Source organism: Lepidothrix coronata, unplaced genomic scaffold, assembly GCF_001604755.1.
Source record: "Lepidothrix coronata isolate B3197 unplaced genomic scaffold, Lepidothrix_coronata-1.0 Scaffold1, whole genome shotgun sequence".
NCBI classification, from domain to species: Eukaryota; Metazoa; Chordata; class Aves; order Passeriformes; family Pipridae; genus Lepidothrix; species Lepidothrix coronata.
In genome coordinates this window covers 999,551-1,019,471 of record NW_016690181.1, presented here as the reverse complement: position 1 = coordinate 1,019,471, position 19,921 = coordinate 999,551, and the positions used below count along the sequence as shown (strand labels likewise).

The window sequence follows — 19,921 nt, the reverse complement described above, 5'->3', positions numbered from 1 at the left end:
ATGATTCTATGATTCTATGCAGCAATACTGTATCAAAAACAGGCTGTTGCAGTGTTATACAGAAGAACAGAGACTCTTTGCAGACAGTAAGCTCATGCTGCTAACAAACATAACTGGAAATCTCTACATTTAATATATATGTCAAAACACATCTTTAAAACTTCCAGAAACTATAACTGTATTAAAATTAGAAGAACAAAGTAAATAACCATGAAGAATTAATGTTTACAGATCTTGATGTGCTCAGTGTGCCTTATTTATGATTTAAACAGAGTTCATCAGTAATTTATCACAGATTATTTCTTAAAAAGAAAAGAAATGCCCATCCTGAAAACTTGTGTCTCCCAAAAAAAAGGTTTCAATAGGAAAATCTCGAAGAAACTTGCAAGACACAGTTTGTTTTCTCAGGCCGAGGAAGGATCAAATCAGTTTTGACATACACAATCGTTAAAAAAACCCAAGTCATTTACCTGGATAAGCTGTTTCTGAAAGAGCCGGGCAAAATGGCTGTGGTTGCAGGTTGCAGACAGGTGAGCCATCATGGCCCTGTGAAGGAAAAGATCATGAAATTCTGACAGGAACTCTGTGGTACAAAAAATACTGTTCTAATTTCAAACCATATCAAGAGCATAAAATAACTGCTTTTAAGAAAGCAATCTCCAAAGGGCATTGCAAAAAGCAACATCTCTAAAACCAGGTTTCCCAAGCACTGAGCCCCATCTGCTGCTGATATGGAAACAAAAATTCTTCCTGAGCACCTGCAGAGCAAACAACTCTAGAGACAAAAAGAATCTCTTCCTTTCCTGAAATAATGCTGTTACTTGGAAAGAAGAATGAACTCATTCAGCTCCCACTCTTCCCTGCGCAGAAGAGCGACCTGAGAGTTCACACATACAGAAGTAAGAACACAGCAATAGCACTACTTCTGACGCCCCAGGAGATGGAAAATTTCTCAGTTTAGGCCTCAGCCTTGTTCTGCTCCTGTAGTGAAAAGCCACCTACATACATGTAACTTGAGTAGGTTGATGGTTGAAACTAACACAGAAACCCACAAGGCAACTGCTATCAAAACCATAGTAGTTTCTTTATGTATAATCTATTTTGATAGAGCAGTAAATGAATTTAACAGTCTGCTTTCTGCAGAAAGAGACACAGCTGTCTTGTTTTCAGAGACAATACACTAGAAGCCCCTGAAATAATTAGAAGAGTCAACAGCTTCTGAACATACAACACAGGTCTCCACACTTTAATGGAGTCAGACATCAGAAACTTGAAATGCACACACAAGTGTGTACAATAACACTGTGTACACAATATATATATTGTATACAATATATATATAGTGTATACAATAACGATGTTCACACCACAATACACTGGTAGCTCTTTCTGTGATTATGAATAGGGAAAGAGCTACATCAATACTGATCAAATTAGGCCCTTGCCACTTACAGCTCGTTTCTTTTAAGATAGCAGCTGATACTTTTAAAAAGAAGCAAGTTTACATGGATAGTATCTTCCAAGCAGCACAGCTCCCTACAGATTAGTGCAGAAGTTCCAGATCATGGAATTTAGGATGCCAAATCTAGTATGCTGCACCAGCAATTCAGCTACATTAAAGACTCCTACCTGATCTTGTTGCCCAGAACTCTTTCAAAGTCCCAGCCACTTTTCTCGTGGTTATCCTCCCATTCACGCAGAAGTTCATAAAATATGTCCCTGAGAATCAAGATATTTAAGGGAATGAATTCCCACTCTTCAAAATTTGTAGCAACAACAACCAAATATTCAATTGCTTCAAAGTTCCCTGGCAAGAATCTATCTCAGATTAAATAACTCACATCTCTAAGCATTCAGATACCTTTGCAAAACTCATTAGTGTTAGCGGGAATTCAGTGAGTTTCCATTTTCCATGTCTTTGACAAAAAGTGCTTGACCTTATGCCCAAGCTTTGATGGAATGACCAAAACACCCATTGCCAGACAGACATACCGAAGATTGAGAGGCAGGAAAGAAAAAGCCAGAGGAAATAATATCTATGAGGAGAGAAAAAAGGACCAAGACAACTTGTCATTCTGCCCTCACCCTGTTGCTGCAAGCATGGAGAGAGGCACAGGAAGAATAAAAGCATACCAGATCTATATGCAGAAGCAATCCAGGAGGGTGACACACTGTACTGGCATTAACAGAAGTCTCAATAACTCCTGAAGAATTGGGCTGTTTTTCCCTAAAGACATTAAGCATTTAGATCCTGCACTCAGTATGGACAAAAACTTTTTTTCCCTTTTAACTGAAAATGTCAAGATTTTTTTTCTACAGCACGAAGCATACATGAGACATTCTTAATATCCTTTGCTCACAATCATGCAATGATTATACCCTGTGAGTCATACAGTAATAGTAGAAGAAACTTACCTTTGTTTCTTAAATATGTGAAATGCTCTGTCGCTGGGAAAGTTAGAGCGATTATCAGTTTCTGGCTGGAAAGAAACAGACTGTACAGAGCATGGCAACAGGAGAGACACCTGTTCAAAATATAAAGGCAGCCATTAGACTAATGTAAATCTCTAAAACAATCTGAGACTCAGAAAAGAGCAGGGAAAAGGCATGATGAGGAAACCAAATATTACTAGCCAAATTGTCCAGAGATTAGGTACTTCCCAATTGCTAACTACTAGTAAACACTAACAGTTTTACAACCTACATTACACTACAGAGGCAGAATCACTCAACATTATGAGAGAAAGCATCTCATCTCTCTAAATCTCTGCTGAACAGGTTGCAACCAGTGTTGATACTGTGTGGAAAAAATGATGCACTGTCAGTGTCCCTTCAATATTAGGCTTCAGAAAATGCAGGATAATGGCTGGCAATTCCTCTACTGTTACTCTTTCTCCAGCTCAAAAAGCCTATGTCTTCAAGTAACAAGAAACCTTTATTTACAACTTTAAGAACTTTAAAGCTCCGTTATTGAAATGTCCTAGTCTAAGAAAGTACACGGTACTTTCTTTGCAAAGAATAATTTCCATTTTTAAAAGATGCATGAAATGAGATATAAAATGCATTCCTACCATCCAGCTTTAGTTTCCTAACCCAGATAATTACATGAAGAAACCAGTTTACACAATCTGCGTTGTCTCCTCTGAAACTTCATTTGCCTAAAAGGAGTCCATATCTATGAAAGAAATCCACTTCTTCAAAACTACCTTCTGATTCTGCATCTAACCAATCATTCTCCTGGGATGCATGTTTATTAGATGAGAATCTAAAGCAAAACTTGACTCTATCAAAGTCTCTGGTTGAGGTCAGGGCCCAGAGCACAATGCAAGGATAGCCAGCAACGATTCAGTGCTAGCAATCACTGGACCCAGCAATTCACTCACCCACTGACAAGAAAAAGAAGTAGCTTTTAGACAGTTGCCAGAGACAACATGACAAGATACTTGAAGTAGAAGTAATGAGATTTAACATCAAAGCCATTGCAAATAAAAGAGGAACAATATAAAGGCTTGAAGAAACGTCAGCTGAGGTCTGCCAATTTTTACCTTGGCTGCGCTGCTTTCATAAGCCTGCCTGAGCCTCTTGTGCAAGGTGGGAGAAAAAGATGCAATCCGTTCATTTTCGGCCAAAAGCTTCAGAATCCCCTTTTCTAAATGGGAAATAATTCTGCCAAGAAAACAGGGATAAAACCCAGATAGACAGACATAAACACATGATCAGACCTAAAGAAACACTTATGCTTATGTTTTATGAGGCTGCCAAGTAAAGAGTTCTAAGCCACAGATATTCAGCGTGAAATCCTACAGGTAAAGCTCTAAAACCCAAGCACACTTGCTTAATCCCACACACAACTGCAGACATAAAAGCAGAGGAAAAAAAAATTCAACTCACTCATATTGATAGTCCAAGACTCGAACAGCAAAATAAACACAGTTGTGCACACTTTGGAAATGCTGTCCCCCTGATACTTCTAAGGGAAAAAAAGAAACATGAGACAAAAGCACTTATCACTATTTATAAACTAAAAGACCAACAAAGCTTTTAAAGAAAGTAGGAACTGCCATATCAAAAAATAGTCTTTCAGATTCCTGTCCAATTTCCAGAAGTTCCCACTCTCAGCCCTGAGAATGAGTAGTAAAACAAAGGTCAGTCAAATTGGGGCATCTGGAGTGGGAGAGCATGTGGTGTGTATCACTCTTTTGGTTTTAATATCCATTTCAAAGTACTAACTGCATCAAGCTTAAGTCTGAATTTGACAAAAAACAAATGCAAGAATTACGCATCTATATGGCTGGATCCTGTTGCACTCATATCCTAATCTTAAGCTAAAGAAACACATAGTAGATCAACAGCACTTTTGAGTTGCAGGGACCAATGCAGAAGCAACTTTAGCAAATCTGTTCTTCTCTTTAAGCAAGAGCTGTAGCAAGCAGCTACAGCAAATCTCACACAGTAGCAGAAAACTAGATTCGAACAGGACCTAACAACCCCTCTCTATCATACTGCAGAAGCACTTCCCACACGTGTGATTTTTGTCAGCATCTCGGATGAGTCCCACAGTGGTAATAAGGCATTTTTATGTCATTTAAGATTAACTGTCCAAGCTGCTGTATAACACATTATTATTCCATGGAAGTAACATTCTTTCTCCTCAATACTATTGCTTACCTCTGCTACTTTCATTGATTTCAAGGTCACTGTCCCCATCTTCTGCAGTAGAAGTGCCTTTAGACGTCAATAGTTGCAGAACAAAGAACAGCTCCAGAAAAATATTTGGTACCAGGTTTTCTGGAAGAGAGTAAACAAGATGTTAAAGGTGGATTATTCAATACTGTCCTGCTTTAATTCACAAAGGTAAAAAACCAGATTCCTGTACTCTGGTAGTCACCAAAGAACTCCCTCTCCACACACAGCCACAGTGTAAATCAAAACAGGAAAGATGCGTTAGGGAATAGTCTAGTTTCAGATCATATAATTTCGGTCTATTGCAGCTCAGAGTACTGCATCAGGCTCACCTCCTTCCCTAAACTTTTACCTAGTATTCATTTATTTTAATAATTGAGTTGGCTTAGTTTATTTTTCCAGATTTTTTTTTTTGTACAATAGAACTGTTCCACAACTTCCACTTCTCATCTACCTCCCTCTCACAACACACACGCAAGTTCAAAGCTCAAAGAAAGGTCAGTCTCACATCTTCTGGGTCTTCACCTGCTATACACGATGAATACAGCTGCGCCAGACACTCCAGCTGCTTCTTGCAGGAAACCTTAGTAGGATTTGCACAGGTGACCAGATGGCTTTCAGCAGGCAGGCTAGCACTGCGAGTGTAGCTAGGCTTAGTCGGAGTACCAGGATCAAAAGACATCCCTGCAGGAGAAGACGCCTGGTGCAGCAATTTGCATCTGAAATTCAAGAGCAGCAACATATCATGTGACTGAAGATGATCCACAGCAGCCATGCAGCCAGAAGAGGTCTTTCTCCTGCACTGTAGCATGAAGGAAATCCTGCAATAACTAGCCATGTCATTTACACTGTCTAATGCAGCTTCTAGCTAATAGTAATTTAAGTCGCCTTTCTCTTTGTGAGAAAAGATCTCAGGGTTAGCAACCAAGACTGAAAAGAATCACATTCAAATTCCAGCTCTGTTAAAATAGTGTAGCGCTTTCACCAAATTAACCAGCTAACCTATGTTACTGCTTCTCATCTGAAATTATATTTGTTAAGGACAGAGAATCTGTTAGAGACCATGTGCTGAAATTTCTTTTTTGCATGTACAATTTCTGACAGCTAGATTTTACAACATCTATGAAAATAAGGTTCACATCCATATATTCAGTATATTTGTAAGTTAACGACACTCTGAGAAGACCCAATACCACTACGTGGAAAGGCAATGCAACAACTGATGAAAGCCCATACAGAAGGAACAAACTACTTTAATTGCTGGATTCTAAATCAACAACGATCACTCAGTTAAATACATAGACATTGTAAAAAACTACACCTTGAGATGTCATCCAAAATGTAGCACCGGAGTGGCACGTATAAGACACATGAAAAACAGGAAACAAGCCAGTAACAGCAATATCAAATGACTGTTAAAGATTCCAGTGAAACATTTACACTTGGAACATCACACCCTGTCTTACCACACTGTCTCAAAAGTAAGATCTTTAAGTCACTTTAAGGGCTGTGGGGAAGACGGAAACATTTTTACCTGCAGCAAAGGCTTTTTTCTATTGGCCTATTTCTAGTGGAACTGTTGAACAAATTGTTCCCAAAATGGAAACAGAAACATTACTAAATAACAGCTCCCTTGCAACAAACATAAGCACCCAAACTCATCAAACTGAAGAAAATTATTTATTAAGCACTTTGTAAAACCACCAAAGTAAGACTCTAATAATGCAGTTAGACTCTGCTTCACTTCTGCCTCAGTGTTGTCATCTACCTCAACACAAAATTCACCTTTTGCTCTTGCTCAAAGTGACCCAGCTGTCTGGAGGCTGTGTTAGTTTTGTACCTCACTTTACCATCAGTATGGAGGACACAACAGCAGCTCCCAGTTTTCAAGCATGATGGGTCAGACAAGATCACCTCCTGTGCAAGATCCAGCCCACCATATCCTGCTATTTCACTCAGTTTAGCTTATATAGATTATTGGGACATTTCAGGTAGAATTCAGTGGAATAGGTGCTTCACTTCAGTGCAGAGAGGTAGGTTTGAATCCTGAGCAGTTCTACTACAGGTCCAGTACAAACAGTAGTTCATTAGTCTCTACTGGATGTGTTTCAGCCAGTTCTGGACCCACTGAAGTGACCTGCAAGGCTTAGCAGGAAAAGAATTCCACCCATGTGTCCTGAGGAACTTCCCCAAGAACAAAACCTACAAAGAACAGCAACGCTTCTGTCAGCAATTACAAACAATAGTTTCTCTACTTCTGTGCTTTGCTTTTTTTCTGAAGTATAAATCTTCACAGACTAACAGTGATATCATTTTACAGATGATGAAAGTCACACGCTAACTGAACAGCAGAGACAAAATAAGAAGCTAGAATTCACCTCATCTCACAGCAAACAATTTTCAACAGTTACTGCAGTAGTAACTTTGAAACAGAATCTCAAGCTACCCATGTCCTGTTTTCTCTGACTGCAAGCTTCTACTAGCCTGCCTACCTTAAAAAATCATTAAATCACACTTTCACTATCTTTGCAGCGTTAACTCATTTTCTTCAAACTGATAAGTCTTGGTGTCATTTTCAAACAGAGCCTAATTACACCAGCTCAAACGCACACACTCTGCCTGCACAATCTAAGGACAGCTGCACAGGAGATAGCTACGTATGCAAGCCCATGAAGAAGAAATCTCATGAAAGCAATGAGGACTGACTAAACTTCTGAAGTGAGGGTCATTGTTCCAGAGTCAGCACACCTCTAAAATGACAAACATGAGCTAGCTGCATTAATATGCTAGTCTGATAACAGAGTCACACTTGGCTTTAGGCAAATTATAGTTTAAGGCCACCTATATATGTCTGGGATATTCTTTTGGTCATTTTCACCTTGATATCAGTATCACCTTAAGACAAGGTGTCATGGTTTAGGAATGGTACTTCCCAATTTAGTGTTCTCACTCAGACTCTCCAAACCACTTGCTTGCTCCCTTCCCCTCTCCCCCTCCCCCTGAAGTGGGATGAAGAGGAGAACTGGAAGCACAAAAGGTGAAAAACATGGGTTGAGACAAGAACAATTTAGTGGAAACAGCAATGACATGAGAAAACAAATACTAACAGCAACAACACTAATGGCAGAGGGTACAAGCAAGAGGTGAACGATTCAAACAGAACCCCTCCAATAATAGAGAATACCCAACTGCTCTCTCCACACTACACCGACCAAGAAGAGAATTCTTTCCCAGCCCCCAGAAAGTGATAGGAGGTGGCATAGAATAACTTCTGGGTCCTAGCCATGCACTCTCCTGGCTACTGTAAAAATTACCCCAGCCTGGCTGGAACCAGGACATTATCCACCTTTTATTCAGTACCACCTACATCATGTCCAAATCCTACACCTTCCAACTATATACATACATGTACATATATATACAAGCATGAGTATCATTTCCATAGTCAATGGCTGTCCCTCCAAGACGTCTGTTGAGTTCATTTGTCCATGACTGTGGGTTCTATCTGTCCTAGATGTCTTCCAGGGCAAGAGGGGTGGTGTGCTGTCAGGTGATTCCAATCTGCATCAGGAACTCATGACTGGTGTGTCTGGAGCAGTCCATACTCATTGTCCATGGTAGTTATGACATACAGTGGCAGCGTCATTCAGCAACCAATAATATATAATTCAAAATTACAGACTCTTCGCACCTAAAAGTCGAATCCCCTTGAGATACGTACGTTTCCCCATCCCTCGGCATTACCCACCAAGTGCACCCAGGTCCTTGAGCAAAAACAATCTCTCAGATACGTTTTCCTTTGCTTGAGGCAGGACTAATCCAAACTGTCTTCCCGAACATACTCCTCATATGCACCACAGGGACTGTATCCCCTTCTACAGTACGTGGAGGTTTTGAGTGGGCTGGGCCAGCTCGACTGGTGGAGCCTCTGGTGTTAAATAACCAGGCGGCCTTTGCTAAATGTTTGAAGGTTCCACCACTCATTGCTTGCAATGTAGTTTTTAACAGTCCGCGGTACCATTCAACTTTCCCCAGATGCTGGTGCATGATAGGGAATACGATATACCCACTCAATACCGTGCTCTCTGGCCCAGGTGTTTATGAGGCTATTTTTAAAATGAGTCCCATTGTCTGACTCAATTCTCTCTGGGGTGTCATGTCACCACAGGACTTGCTTTTCAAGGCCCAAGATGATGTTCAAGGCAGTGGCACAGGACACAGGGTGCATCCCTAGCCATCCAGTGGTTGTTTCCACCATTGTCAGCAGGTTTGCAGGAGTGTGATGCAATCAATCTGTCAGGACTCCCCATATTCGTATTTCAACCCATCATACCACAAAGGCTTTACCCGCCTGGCCTGCTTGACTGCCGTGAATGGTTCACAGTTATGGATAACCTGGGAAATAGTGTCCATGGTTAAATCCACCCTTCGATCATGAGTCCATCTCCATGTTGCACCTCTTCCCTGATGACCTGAGGCATCACGGGCCCACCGAGCCAGAAATAATTCACCTTTATGTTGCCAGTCCAGATCCCGAGACACTTTGATCCTGGCAGCCCAATTCACCTGTCCATTGTTGCGATGTTCTTCAGTAGCCCAACTCTGGGGTACATGTGCATCTACGTGATGAACTTTCACAGTCAGCTTCTCTATCCAGGCAGCGATGTCTTGCCACAGTTCAGCAGTCCAGGTGGGAATAACCTCTGTGTCACGAGTCAGTGTAGAGGTAGAGCGCTGACCATTTCTCTCATTCAGCGATATCTAAAGCCAGCTCTGCAACCTGACTTGATCCACCTGGTCCCTCGACAGCTCCTGTGACTCGCTGTGTAGGACTCCATATGGAAGTTTTCCATTTTCGATGTATCCCTACAATACGGCACGAACAGTCAGTGAAGAGAGAGTGTTGCTTTTCATTTTCTGGTAGCTGATTATATGGTAGGGCCTCCTCAGCATGTCACCTTCTCCTCTGATGATGAGAGTCCAAAATTCTCACCTTCGCTGGGCAACCAGGGTTTCCCATTCAAGCTCACTGTGTGATCAGAGCAATCTCTTACTCCACGTAGCATTGGCATGATGTGTGGAAGGGACTTTCCCTTTGAACATCCAGCCCAGCACTGGCAGTCAAGATGTCAGGAGGAGCTGTGCTTCAGTGCCAATCACTGCTGAAGCTGCTCAAAGCCCTTCATAAGATGTTAAGATCTCTTTTTCAGTTCGGATGTAACAGACCTTGGATCCTTTGTATCCCTGACTCCAGAACCCAAAGGGTCATCCTTGAGTCTCCACAGGTACTTTTTGCCAGAGACTCCAGGAAGGACCATTCTCCCTGGCTGAAGTGTAAAGAACATTTTTCACATCTTGTTCTGTCCTGACTCCAGACATGATGTTGACTGTACTGACTCTAAACATGGTGTAGATTTTACTGAGGAGACATAGTAGACATATCAATAAGAATATGCTTCCCTTAACATCCAAAGGAAATTCAAAATTCTCAAAAGCTGTTATAACAGGCCTGAAGGAGAAAAAGGGGTGAAAAGCTGGGAGAAATCATCCTCCCCTGTTCTCCCCATAGACTGGGTACCATTATTAATGGACTCCCAGAGGCAGGACGTGAGGAAAGGGTAGGAGAACAACACTAAAGACACATCCCAAATGACCCTCGTTGCCCTTAATGTTATCATGTCATAAACTGATATCCCATAGTACATCAACAAAGCAATCCTGATCTCTCTCCCTGCTCAGACAGAGCATGATGATGGGCAGATAGTGTATTTACAGAAACATATACAGGGTTAGGTACCACAAGAACATGAACAGACCAAGCAACATTGTGACCAGTGGCTCTGGACTTAATACAACAAATGGTTAGATCAAACTTGTTTCCAACCCACTCTGGGCAGATCTGTTGTTCTCTCAACCCTTTGTGTCCCACACTGGGCACTAAATAAAGCTGTTGTGGTTTAGGAGTGGTACTCCCCAGCTCAGTGCTCTCACTCAAGACTCTCCAAACCACGCACTGCTCGCTTGCTCTCCCCTCCCCCTGTGGCAGGATGGAGAGGAGAATCGGAGACAAAAAAGGTAAAGATCATAGGTTGGGTTAAGAACAATTTATGGGAAACAGCAAAGACATGAGAAAATGAACAATAACAGCAACAGTACTACTGACAGAGGGTACAAGAAAGAGCTGAATGATTCACACAGACACCTCCCAACAATAGAGAATACCCGACTGCTCCCTCTACCACACTACACTGACCCAAAAGAGAGCCCTTTCCCAGTCCCCAGAAAATGACATGAGGTGGTACAGAATAACCCCTGGGTCCCAGTCATGTCCCCTCCTGCCTACTGCAAAACTTAACTCTATCCTGGCCAGAACCAGGACACAAGGGAATTAAGAATCAATACAAGCCTATCACCCCCCTGTTCAGACTGTACCGTTCTTTCTTCAGCATCTCCCTCTCCTCTTGAAGGCTGTTGCTTATCACAGATGTAAGGTGTCCTTCCTGGACAGTGGTAAAGGCCTCAAGGCTTGACCCAGGTGACAACCGAGCAGCTGGAGACTGACTAACAGGAGTAGAAGTGAAGCACGTCTTTGGTTTTGAGAGGGGGCGCTCAGCACTTACAGGAGTTGGGTTGATTCTCCTCGATGGTTTGCTTTTGCTGAAAAAATGAGAAGCAATGCCACTAAAAACAAGGTAAACAACAAAAAAATTAGGTCTCAAGAGAGATATGCACGCAACTCTTGCAGAGAAACCTGATGCTAAAATAAAATGGAGTCAGGATACTGAATTTTTAAACTGTATATATAGTTATTAATTTTATTCTGGTCACTGAATAAAAGTCATGAAGGTACAGACTGCTAAAAACCGCCTGCTGACTCTGCTGCAAAATTTATTAACAGATAACACAGTGCCACACAATCCTTCTAAACAGTTCTAATTTCAGAGGACAAGATATGCCCCATTTTAGTAAGAAACTGACGGTGAATGAATTTCTAACATAACCAAGAGAAAAAAAACACCAAAACCAATCAAGGTGCTATTGTCCATCTGTCTGTGTAAGAGTCCAGGTTCTGAAGTTACAATAGGCCCTTTAAGTTTAAGGAAACTCATCCTTCCTGCATATACTACTTAAGATTTATCTTTCAAGAAGAGGTTCCATAAACTAGTAAAAAGCCCTAAAAAACTGGAAACAAGACACAGAAACATAAAGCATTACACTTCTCAAGGATTTGCTGGTTGTTACATATTAATTGATACAGTGTTTTCAAAATCCATATAGCATAGACTTCCAAACACTCCGTGACCTCCTTCCTCCTTCTTTTTCCTAGTTGAGCACAATGTAATTGAGGAAGAGATACTTGCTGTCTATGCTGGAAACACACTTTATCTCCCTTGGCCAAAGAGCCTCATCTAGAGCACCGTCTGGACTCAGCATCTGGATCTGCTGTACAGACTCACACATTAATAATTTTGGAATTTTGCACGTCCAACTAGAAAGTCCCACTTTCAGAGACCAATGACTGATATATGGAGTAAACAGGCTGACATGAAAGCCTTGTATTTGCTAAAGAGGATTTTAAAGAGTAAAAGAGAAAGACAAAAGGACTGAGGCAACCACAACACTAACAGTTGCCCAGAAGCTAAACCAAAGTCACCAAGGTGACCAGGGCTTGCTGCAGACCAAGAATACAGCTAGCTATTTTGTCCATGATCACACAGCACAAACAAAGCTGCACACTAACATCTGCTGCCAGAAGCCACAGAATGTCAATCCAAAAGCTTCTTTGATAGCATCAGTAGAGCTGAAGAGCCTTCTAAGACTGCTCTTCCTTAACAACTGCTGTTATGCTAAATGAGAAATGTGAAGAGCCAAGATAACGCTGAGTTGTTAGAACATGCAAGGACAAAGATGTTCTGGGTTAACATGAGCTGGAACGTGCACCAGTAAGCTGCAGGCAGCATCCCAAGTGAGAGGCTAAAGAGGAGTCTTGGGTGAGTTCAGAGAGTGGAAACCTGGCTACCCATTGAAGCAATATTCCCCTCCCTGCATGGTGACCATAAGAAAGCAGTTCTGACCAAGGAGCCAGGCATCGTGTATTACAGTATCTTCTGCCTCTGGACACTCACAACAGGATGAGTTAGTCAGAAAACAGTAACCTGCAGCACAATCCAAATGAGACAGTGAGGCAGACTTGCTCTTACTTTGTCCAGCCAGAGGCAGCACCCATGGGTGGGAACTCCTCCAAGTTGTTTAGGTTTAGCTGGCTGGGTGGGGATCTGGCAGAATCAAGAGGCACTTCACTCCGCTTCCTTCTCCCTCCACTCCACAATACACTGTCATTCTTTCCATCTTCCTCTTCAGCAAGGGAACGCCCCAGATCCCGAGCTACCTGCCGGCCAGAGGCACCAACTGAGCTGTTTCCTTTCCTTCGGCCTCGTCTCACTGGCAGGGCTTCCGGTGTGGCTGTAAGGAAGCTCCCCAAGCTGGCCTTCTGAGATGACCGCTTCTCCCCATGGTGAAGCACAGGGCTGTACCCAAAGCTCGGGCTGCTACTGGACACCACGCTTGGGAAATCACCACAAGGGCTAGAGAGGTTTGACCCAGAAAAGGAAGAGGAACTGCTGGATGCTGCAGCAGGAGAAAAGCTGGTGTCTGTGGTGCAGGTAGTCGCTGAAGTCCTTTGGGAAAAGAGCTGCACTCGGCTGCTGGTTGCATGGCCTGCTCTCCTTTCTGATCCTGTCCTTTGGTTCCCATGGGCCTTGGAACTAGGTGTTTTAGCAGGAGTAGAGGGTCCATTAGTCAGAATCTGGCTGGTCTGCTCCCTTAAAAAATTTAGCAGAAAAGGCACGAAATCTTTCTGAAGCAAACTAAGAGATACCAGCTTGTCATGGATGTGGTTTTCCTACAAGAAAAGAGGACAAAGAATCAATATAAAAGAAGCCACCTTTTTCATTCTGTCCATGTACTTAGATGTCCCAAGTAGTAACTGTGGGATTGCAATATATAATAAAAAACACCATGACATGGCAAAATAGGTCACTGAAATTCAAGCAACCTTAGCACTGGTCACAGATCTGAAGATCAGCTTCCACACAAGCAATTTTGGCACGAGTTTTCAGATGGAGTCATTCACTTTGGTCTCTGACTGGGAAACAGTGGAACTGTTCCACGGAAACACCAGTAATACTCCCTGAAGCTATGGCCAGGCAGAACTTGGAGCAACTGGCACCCCTAAATTCAACACTTCAAAGACATCAATACTGAAAGCAGCTAATTCTAATAGAAAAATCTAAAATCTGCAACTTCTCTGTCCCTTATTTGTCTATAAATGCCACTTGCTCCCACAGAGGGGTGCTATAACAACTGTTTAAGCACTCGGAGTCCTGCAGTGCCAAATACAAGACCAAAGCTGCTCTTCCATTTCAATTAATTTTCCTGCCTTTAGGCCTCAGGGAGGTCTAAACAGAAACTCTACAACCTTAAGGCAAATGAAGTTTATACTTAAACTTAAACAAAAAACCCACCACTGACTCAACACATTTAAAATCTAAACAGGTAGTGGTGTTCTTCATGTTACATGCATAGTTCAAAGTTTTGTAAACTTGGTAAAAATTCTTTTGTTCATAACACTGCACCAGGTTTCTGTCTCCTCTCAATGGGATTCAGCAACATTTGCCACAACAGAAGAAGTTCTCATAGGCAGCAACTTATTCCTTACTAATATTAAAGTCATTGTACACATACTCCAGTTAATTTATATTCACACCTCTACTAGATGAAAAGTCAAAAAAGCAAATGCTATTTCTGAAGGTGGTTTTTTGCATGAAGGGAAGCAGTGAAAGCATGCCTATGACTGGACTCCCAAAATCCTCACTACCTATGCTGAAATTCATATTTGAAAGTGTGAGACCAATTCAGCTTCTTGGAGGAACATGAGATTCCAACATAGGTCAGAGCACAATCCCTGTGAGGTGTCAGAAGACCATCTCCAGTCTGAAATTGCCATGAAAGACAGAGCAAGACGTAGCCTACCACTTTCTTGTGTGCCCCCGAGTTTAGCATAGAGGCACAAGATAATTAGTCTATACCATGCATAAGGTCAGGTACTTTCTGCAGTTTTTCAGAGCACAACCTGCATTCACTCATCTTTCTCTGTCCAAGTTAACTGAGGTTTGGTTCCTCCGTGTTTGGGTAACAGCAAACTGCAACTTCGTACTCGCTGCAAACTTCGTACTTGCTTTCTCATGCTGAAGTAACTGAGCTTCTCCCAGCAGCAAAAGACAGTGAGCAATTCCCTTGCAAGGGCAAACTTTTCGGCCTCCTCACCCCTTGCCTATGCAGTGCTAGCTGAGCTGCCAGCATCTCAAACTTCTTAACCTCCACAGACCTGCAAGTCACAGTTGAAGAAATACCACACAGCATAAAGCTGCTAGTCCATTCTTCCCACGTACGTTTAGGATGACAATGATACTCAGCTAACTCACGGGGATGATACCAGTGAGTTTTGATTTTAACACTAGGTAACACCCCATGAGGGGCTCAGGCAGAAAATCCTTTAAAAACAAATTGTATCTCTATGTTATTAGTGAAATATAGGCAGTCCTAGTCCATCTCTGGTTACAATGTTTTTATTTCCACAAGAACCCAAATCGTCCAGGCATATCCCATTACAAAACTCGGCCAACAAGCACCCTCTCCCAGCCCCAAGAAAGATCCTCCTCAACATCCCGGCGGGCCAGCCGGGAGGCGCGCTAGCGTTTGCATAGAGCCACCGCCAAGCCCTGGCTGCCAAGCGCCTCGTCTTTCTCTCACCGCCACCTTCCCCGACAAAGACGCGGGAAGCGTCACCCCGTCCTGTCACCGCGTTTCCTCAGGACACACCAGCGGCGCGGCGCTGCACTGCCGCCCCTCGCCCCCCCGCGCTGTGCGCCGGCACCCGGCACGATCCCCCGCTGCTCCCGCCCGGCTGCCGGGCTCAGCCCTGCGGATGTTAGCGGGATTCCCACACCCGCCCGGCAGCTCCCAACGCAGATCCCGCCGGCGGCCTCGCCTTCCCGCCGCTCTGCCCGGAGCCCGCCCGCGCCGGGGGCGGTGCCGCCGCTGTTGGACGGGAGCTCGGCCCTAGTGCGCGGTGGCAGAACGGCACCGACCGGGGCCTGGGCCGACCCGCGCGGCTTCGTCCCTCACAGCAGCACGGACTGGACGCCCCCACTGCCGGCGAGCACAAACTCTCGAGCTCGGCACCGGCCCGCGGCGGCGAAGGGCGCTGGGGGAGTGGCGCGGCGGCGGGCCCGGCCCCGCCGGAGCCGGGGCGCTGCGGGAGGGCGAGCCGAGGACCTGCCGCGCGTTACCTCAGCCGGGCGGTGGCCGGGGCCGTGCTGGAGCCACCGCACCACGGCGCTGACCGGCACCTCCTCCTGCAGCAGCAGCTCCAAAACCGCCGCCATTCCCGGCCGCGCTCCCGCCGAGCACGCGCACAACCCGCGCCGGGGGCGGGCCCGGCGTGTCCCCCCTTCCCGCGGGGGCGGTGCCGAGCGGGGATTCCCGCCGGGGAGGCGGGCAGGGGCCGCGCCCCCTCCCCATGTCAACACGCGGGGCACGGGGCGCCTGCGCCGGTCCGTGCGCGTCTTTTCCTCTCATGCGCGGTATTTGCTTCCCCAGCAGGACTCGGGCCCCGGCCTAGCGGCGGCGGCGCCGGCGGCGCCCGCGGGCCGGGGCGGAGGGAAGGGCAGCGGCGCCCCCCCCGCCGCTCCGCGCCCGCCCGCCCGCCCGCCAGCCCCCGCGGCGGAGGATGGCCGAGGACTCGCCCAAGCGGCGCAAGGCGAATTTCAATGAGGCGGAGACGGAGGTGCTGATCGAGCAGGTGCTGAAGCACGAACAGCTGCTGTTCGCGGCGGGACCCGGTCGCGCCTCCCCGGGCCAAAAGAGGAAGGTGTGGGAGCTGATCCGGCACAAGGTGAACCCAGTGGCTGCCTGCCCCCGCGACGTGGAGGACCTGAAGAAGCGCTGGCGGGACCTGAAGCGCCGCGACCGCAGCAAGCTGTGCCGCCTCTCGCAGGGCTGCGGGCCGCCGGGGCCCCCCGCCCTCGGCCTCCTTCTGGCCCCCGAGGAGCTGCCGCCCGCGCCGCCCGCCCGCCGCCAGCGCCGCGGCTATGGCTCCCTGCTGCCCGCCGAGGCCGTGCCCATCGTGGGCGGCATCGACACGCTGGAGCTGCCCGGCGCCGTCGTGGGGGACATGGGTGAGTGCGGGAGCGACCCCCGCGGCACCGCCCCGGACCCTCCGCCCGGCGTCCCGCGCTCTGCGCGGCGGGTCGGCTCTGCCCGCCCACTGCGTGCGCGCAGGGCGCTGCGGGCACCAGCCGCGCTGGAAATGTCTGGTTCGGATAGCCACCTTCTGTCCTTGGAAATGCAAAACGTGTATGCGCGCACACTGAACTGTGAGGCTTTGTGCTGTAGGTCATAAAAGTGCACCAAAACGGCGCCCAGGAGTAAAAACCCTGTCCTGTAGCAGACGCTGCTCATCGTCGAGCCGTTAGACCTGCCACTGATCTTCGCCGTTGCAGTACTTATTCTTGCAAATGCAAAAGCCAAAAAGCCATGGCAGCACACAGTTCCTGCCAGTGCAAAGTGCTGCGAGTACATAAGTTACTACGTGGCAGAGACATTGCATTAGCACGTTGAAATGATCACCTTCAATACCATGGGATTTCTTGCTATCAGTGTTTCATCAATGCTCTTACTGGTTACTTGGTGCACAGTAGAGTGTGAAATGAGCTTGCAATGAACTTTGTCTCTTGGAACCTAAAGTTCAGCTTCTGTGGTAGGGCTGGTAAGGGATCTGTAGTGTGGTTAATTGGTGAATGCATATTTATGGTTTTCTTCCCACCTATCGAGGTGTATTCTAAAAGCATCAAAGATAACATAGTATGAGTTTGAGAGTCTTGTTTCAAGGACTAATGTTAGTGCTTAGTGGATGAGAACACATTTCACTGACCATCAAGGTTATGAAGTTTCTCACTGGCTCTCCTTTGATTTTCCTCTTCCCCCCCTCTCCTCTAGGGTTTAATGGCAATCCTGGCCCATCTCATCAATGCAGTGTTGAGAAGATGAACCTCAAAGAAGAAATAGTAGTGAAGGTGGTAGAGCCAGAAGAAAGCTCTGAGGACATGGTTGTGGTTTCACCTAATCAAGAAGAACTGCCTTTTCTAGGGACATCAGGCAGTAGTTCTTCTGGGAAAGTAAAAGCCAAAACAAAAGGCAGGTCCCAGGCAGACCAAAATGAAATAACTGAAGAGGACCTACTGCAGATTCAGCAGACCCAGATGCAGGTGATCCAGTCTGGCTTTGACAGTGTCAACCACAATCTTCGGCTGCTGCAGCAAGGCATGCAGGATCTGAGTAACAGCATCAGCATCATGGCGCATACGCTTGTTGCTATCAAAAACGTCTATGTGAAAAACAACACTGGCCCGACCACACACGCCACTGCCTCTACTCAGACCACAGCTGGGTACCTGAGCCCAGGTTCCCCCCAGATCTCCCCTCCTGAGGACAGAGGTAGAGTGCAGGTGGCTGGAAGCAGCAGCAGAAGCAGCAGCAGCAGCTCCAGCTCCATGACACAAGAACCAGGTCCCTCCGAGTTTTCTAGGCCCTCTGTGAGAACCATTAAGAAAGAACATCCAAATGGCTGCTACTACTTCTGCTTTGCAGATGTGTAAAAACTTGAATATATGTAAAGTGACTGTGGTGTTAGGTGCTGTTGTATGTTCTGCTCCGACCTGTGACTTTGAAGGAGCAAAGTGGACTTGCCTCCTGTGTTTTTCCCAGTGGGAAACATTTTTGCTATAGGTGGCATTAAAAACTAATTACCAGTCTCCCGTTTGTTAACTCTGTTGCAGTTGGCTAATAATTTTCTTCTGTTTTCTTTATCCTCTTACTCTCTTAAAAAAAACAAACATTTGAGTAAGACTTTTGTCTGTATCATCCTTTGTTTCATGTCACCTTTTGAAAAATAAAAGAAAAGGCATGAGAGTGGGGTAGAAAAAGTAACATTATGGTTACTGATCACCAGGAGCTGTCTTACACAAGTTGCTTAGTTCTTTGATTAAACAAACCTCAGAAGTAGCTGGTTTTTTAAGTACTTCCTTTTTCTAATAATTATAAAGTTGTGGGTGTTTGCTTGGCTGTTGCTGGGTTTTTTTAAGTCTGTTCTGTGCAAGGCATCCCAGTAAGAGTTTGAGATACCTGCTTATTCTATGAATGGTTTAGGACTGAGCTGCTGATTCGTGAATCTAATCCTCAGAATTCATACAGCATTCTTCCCCTTGGCTATTGTTCATTCTCAGCTTGTCAAATGCACCTTCTTCTCAGAGACATTTTGTTTTACTGCACTAGCAGGGTAGTCTCGTTTTTTGTCACATGATTAAAATAGAGAAATACGGCCGCTCTTACTTTGCTCAGTTCAGAAGTAGCTGAGGTGCTGTGTTCTTACATCTGGTGTCCGTACAGGAGGGGAAACAAAAACACTCTCACCTGCAATTTTGTCCAATGACCTGAAAAATCATGCAGGTTGACTTCTTAAGCATTTATCACCAACATTAAAGTTCATTAAAGATAAATTTGGCCTATAGCAATGACTAGCTATAGGCTAGTTAGTTTGCCCAAGCATTCCTGCTGCACAAATTTAGCAAATACAACTGATGCAGAGAATGGCAACCCAATTGTCCCTCTCCTAGAAGCATAAGAATATGTAATCATAGGGCAAAGTATGTAATTTTTGTAGTCAACCGTGACAGAACGCTATACCATATGAAAACATACATTTCAGTTTTTCACTTCTGCCCTTATACCATTACGGTATTTGGACCGATTTCACACACCTGCACTTCAGAAACCAACAGCTGCTGCCTGCTAGAACATGAACACAGGGCAGTCAAGGTGTTAGCAAGTGTTTCTCTTCAGTATCATAGATGGTGTAAAAGAAGCAAATATTTCACAAAAGTAAAAAGTATACATGTACAGCACACTCTCAGTTGGGATTAATGCCTTGAAGAAGAGAAGGTTCTCTTTTTTAGGTTTACCTTAAGAAAAGGAGATTGTGTGTGTGACAGACATTAATAAATTGCTGGGTTGAAGAATGAGAAAGACCCAATCATTCTAAGTCAGATTTCTGAGTCTATGTTGTTACAAGCTTTCAAAATTACCCTGGTTGTTACAAGCTTTCCAAATTAACCTGTTG

At 45.0% G+C, this 19,921-nt stretch overlaps 2 protein-coding genes across 2 annotated transcripts in view; one reads left to right on the top strand and one right to left on the bottom strand.

Annotated features, from left to right (window-relative positions):
• CDAN1 (codanin 1) overlaps window positions 1-16,141 on the bottom strand; it is a 36,847-nt gene extending 20,706 nt beyond the window's left edge. The window contains exons 1-10 of the mRNA XM_017806376.1: window positions 16,035-16,141; window positions 12,885-13,585; window positions 11,116-11,340; window positions 5,209-5,402; window positions 4,669-4,788; window positions 3,892-3,970; window positions 3,546-3,666; window positions 2,416-2,525; window positions 1,630-1,719; window positions 458-546 (exon numbers count right to left, since the gene is read on the bottom strand). Coding sequence (XP_017661865.1) covers window positions 458-546; window positions 1,630-1,719; window positions 2,416-2,525; window positions 3,546-3,666; window positions 3,892-3,970; window positions 4,669-4,788; window positions 5,209-5,402; window positions 11,116-11,340; window positions 12,885-13,585; window positions 16,035-16,130 — 1,825 coding nt within the window. The 5' untranslated portion in view covers window positions 16,131-16,141. The remainder of the gene's footprint in view (window positions 1-457; window positions 547-1,629; window positions 1,720-2,415; window positions 2,526-3,545; window positions 3,667-3,891; window positions 3,971-4,668; window positions 4,789-5,208; window positions 5,403-11,115; window positions 11,341-12,884; window positions 13,586-16,034) is intronic.
• A 333-nt stretch (window positions 16,142-16,474) lies between these two features.
• LOC108493219 lies at window positions 16,475-18,712 on the top strand. Its single transcript, XM_017806365.1, has 2 exons — window positions 16,475-16,922; window positions 17,743-18,712. Exons 1-2 carry the CDS (start codon window positions 16,475-16,477, stop codon window positions 18,399-18,401), a joined length of 1,107 nt encoding a protein of 368 aa, XP_017661854.1. The 3' UTR covers window positions 18,402-18,712.
• Window positions 18,713-19,921: the final 1,209 nt, after the last annotated feature.

Excerpts from the sequence above, each read along its gene's own strand:
- LOC108493219 (XM_017806365.1), top strand. The coding sequence starts at position 16,475 with ATGGCCGAGGACTCGCCCAAGCGGCGCAAGGCGAATTTCAATGAGGCG. Across the intron at positions 16,923-17,742 it reads CGCCGTCGTGGGGGACATGG|GGTTTAATGGCAATCCTGGC; the intron begins GTGAGTGCGGGA and ends CCTCTCCTCTAG.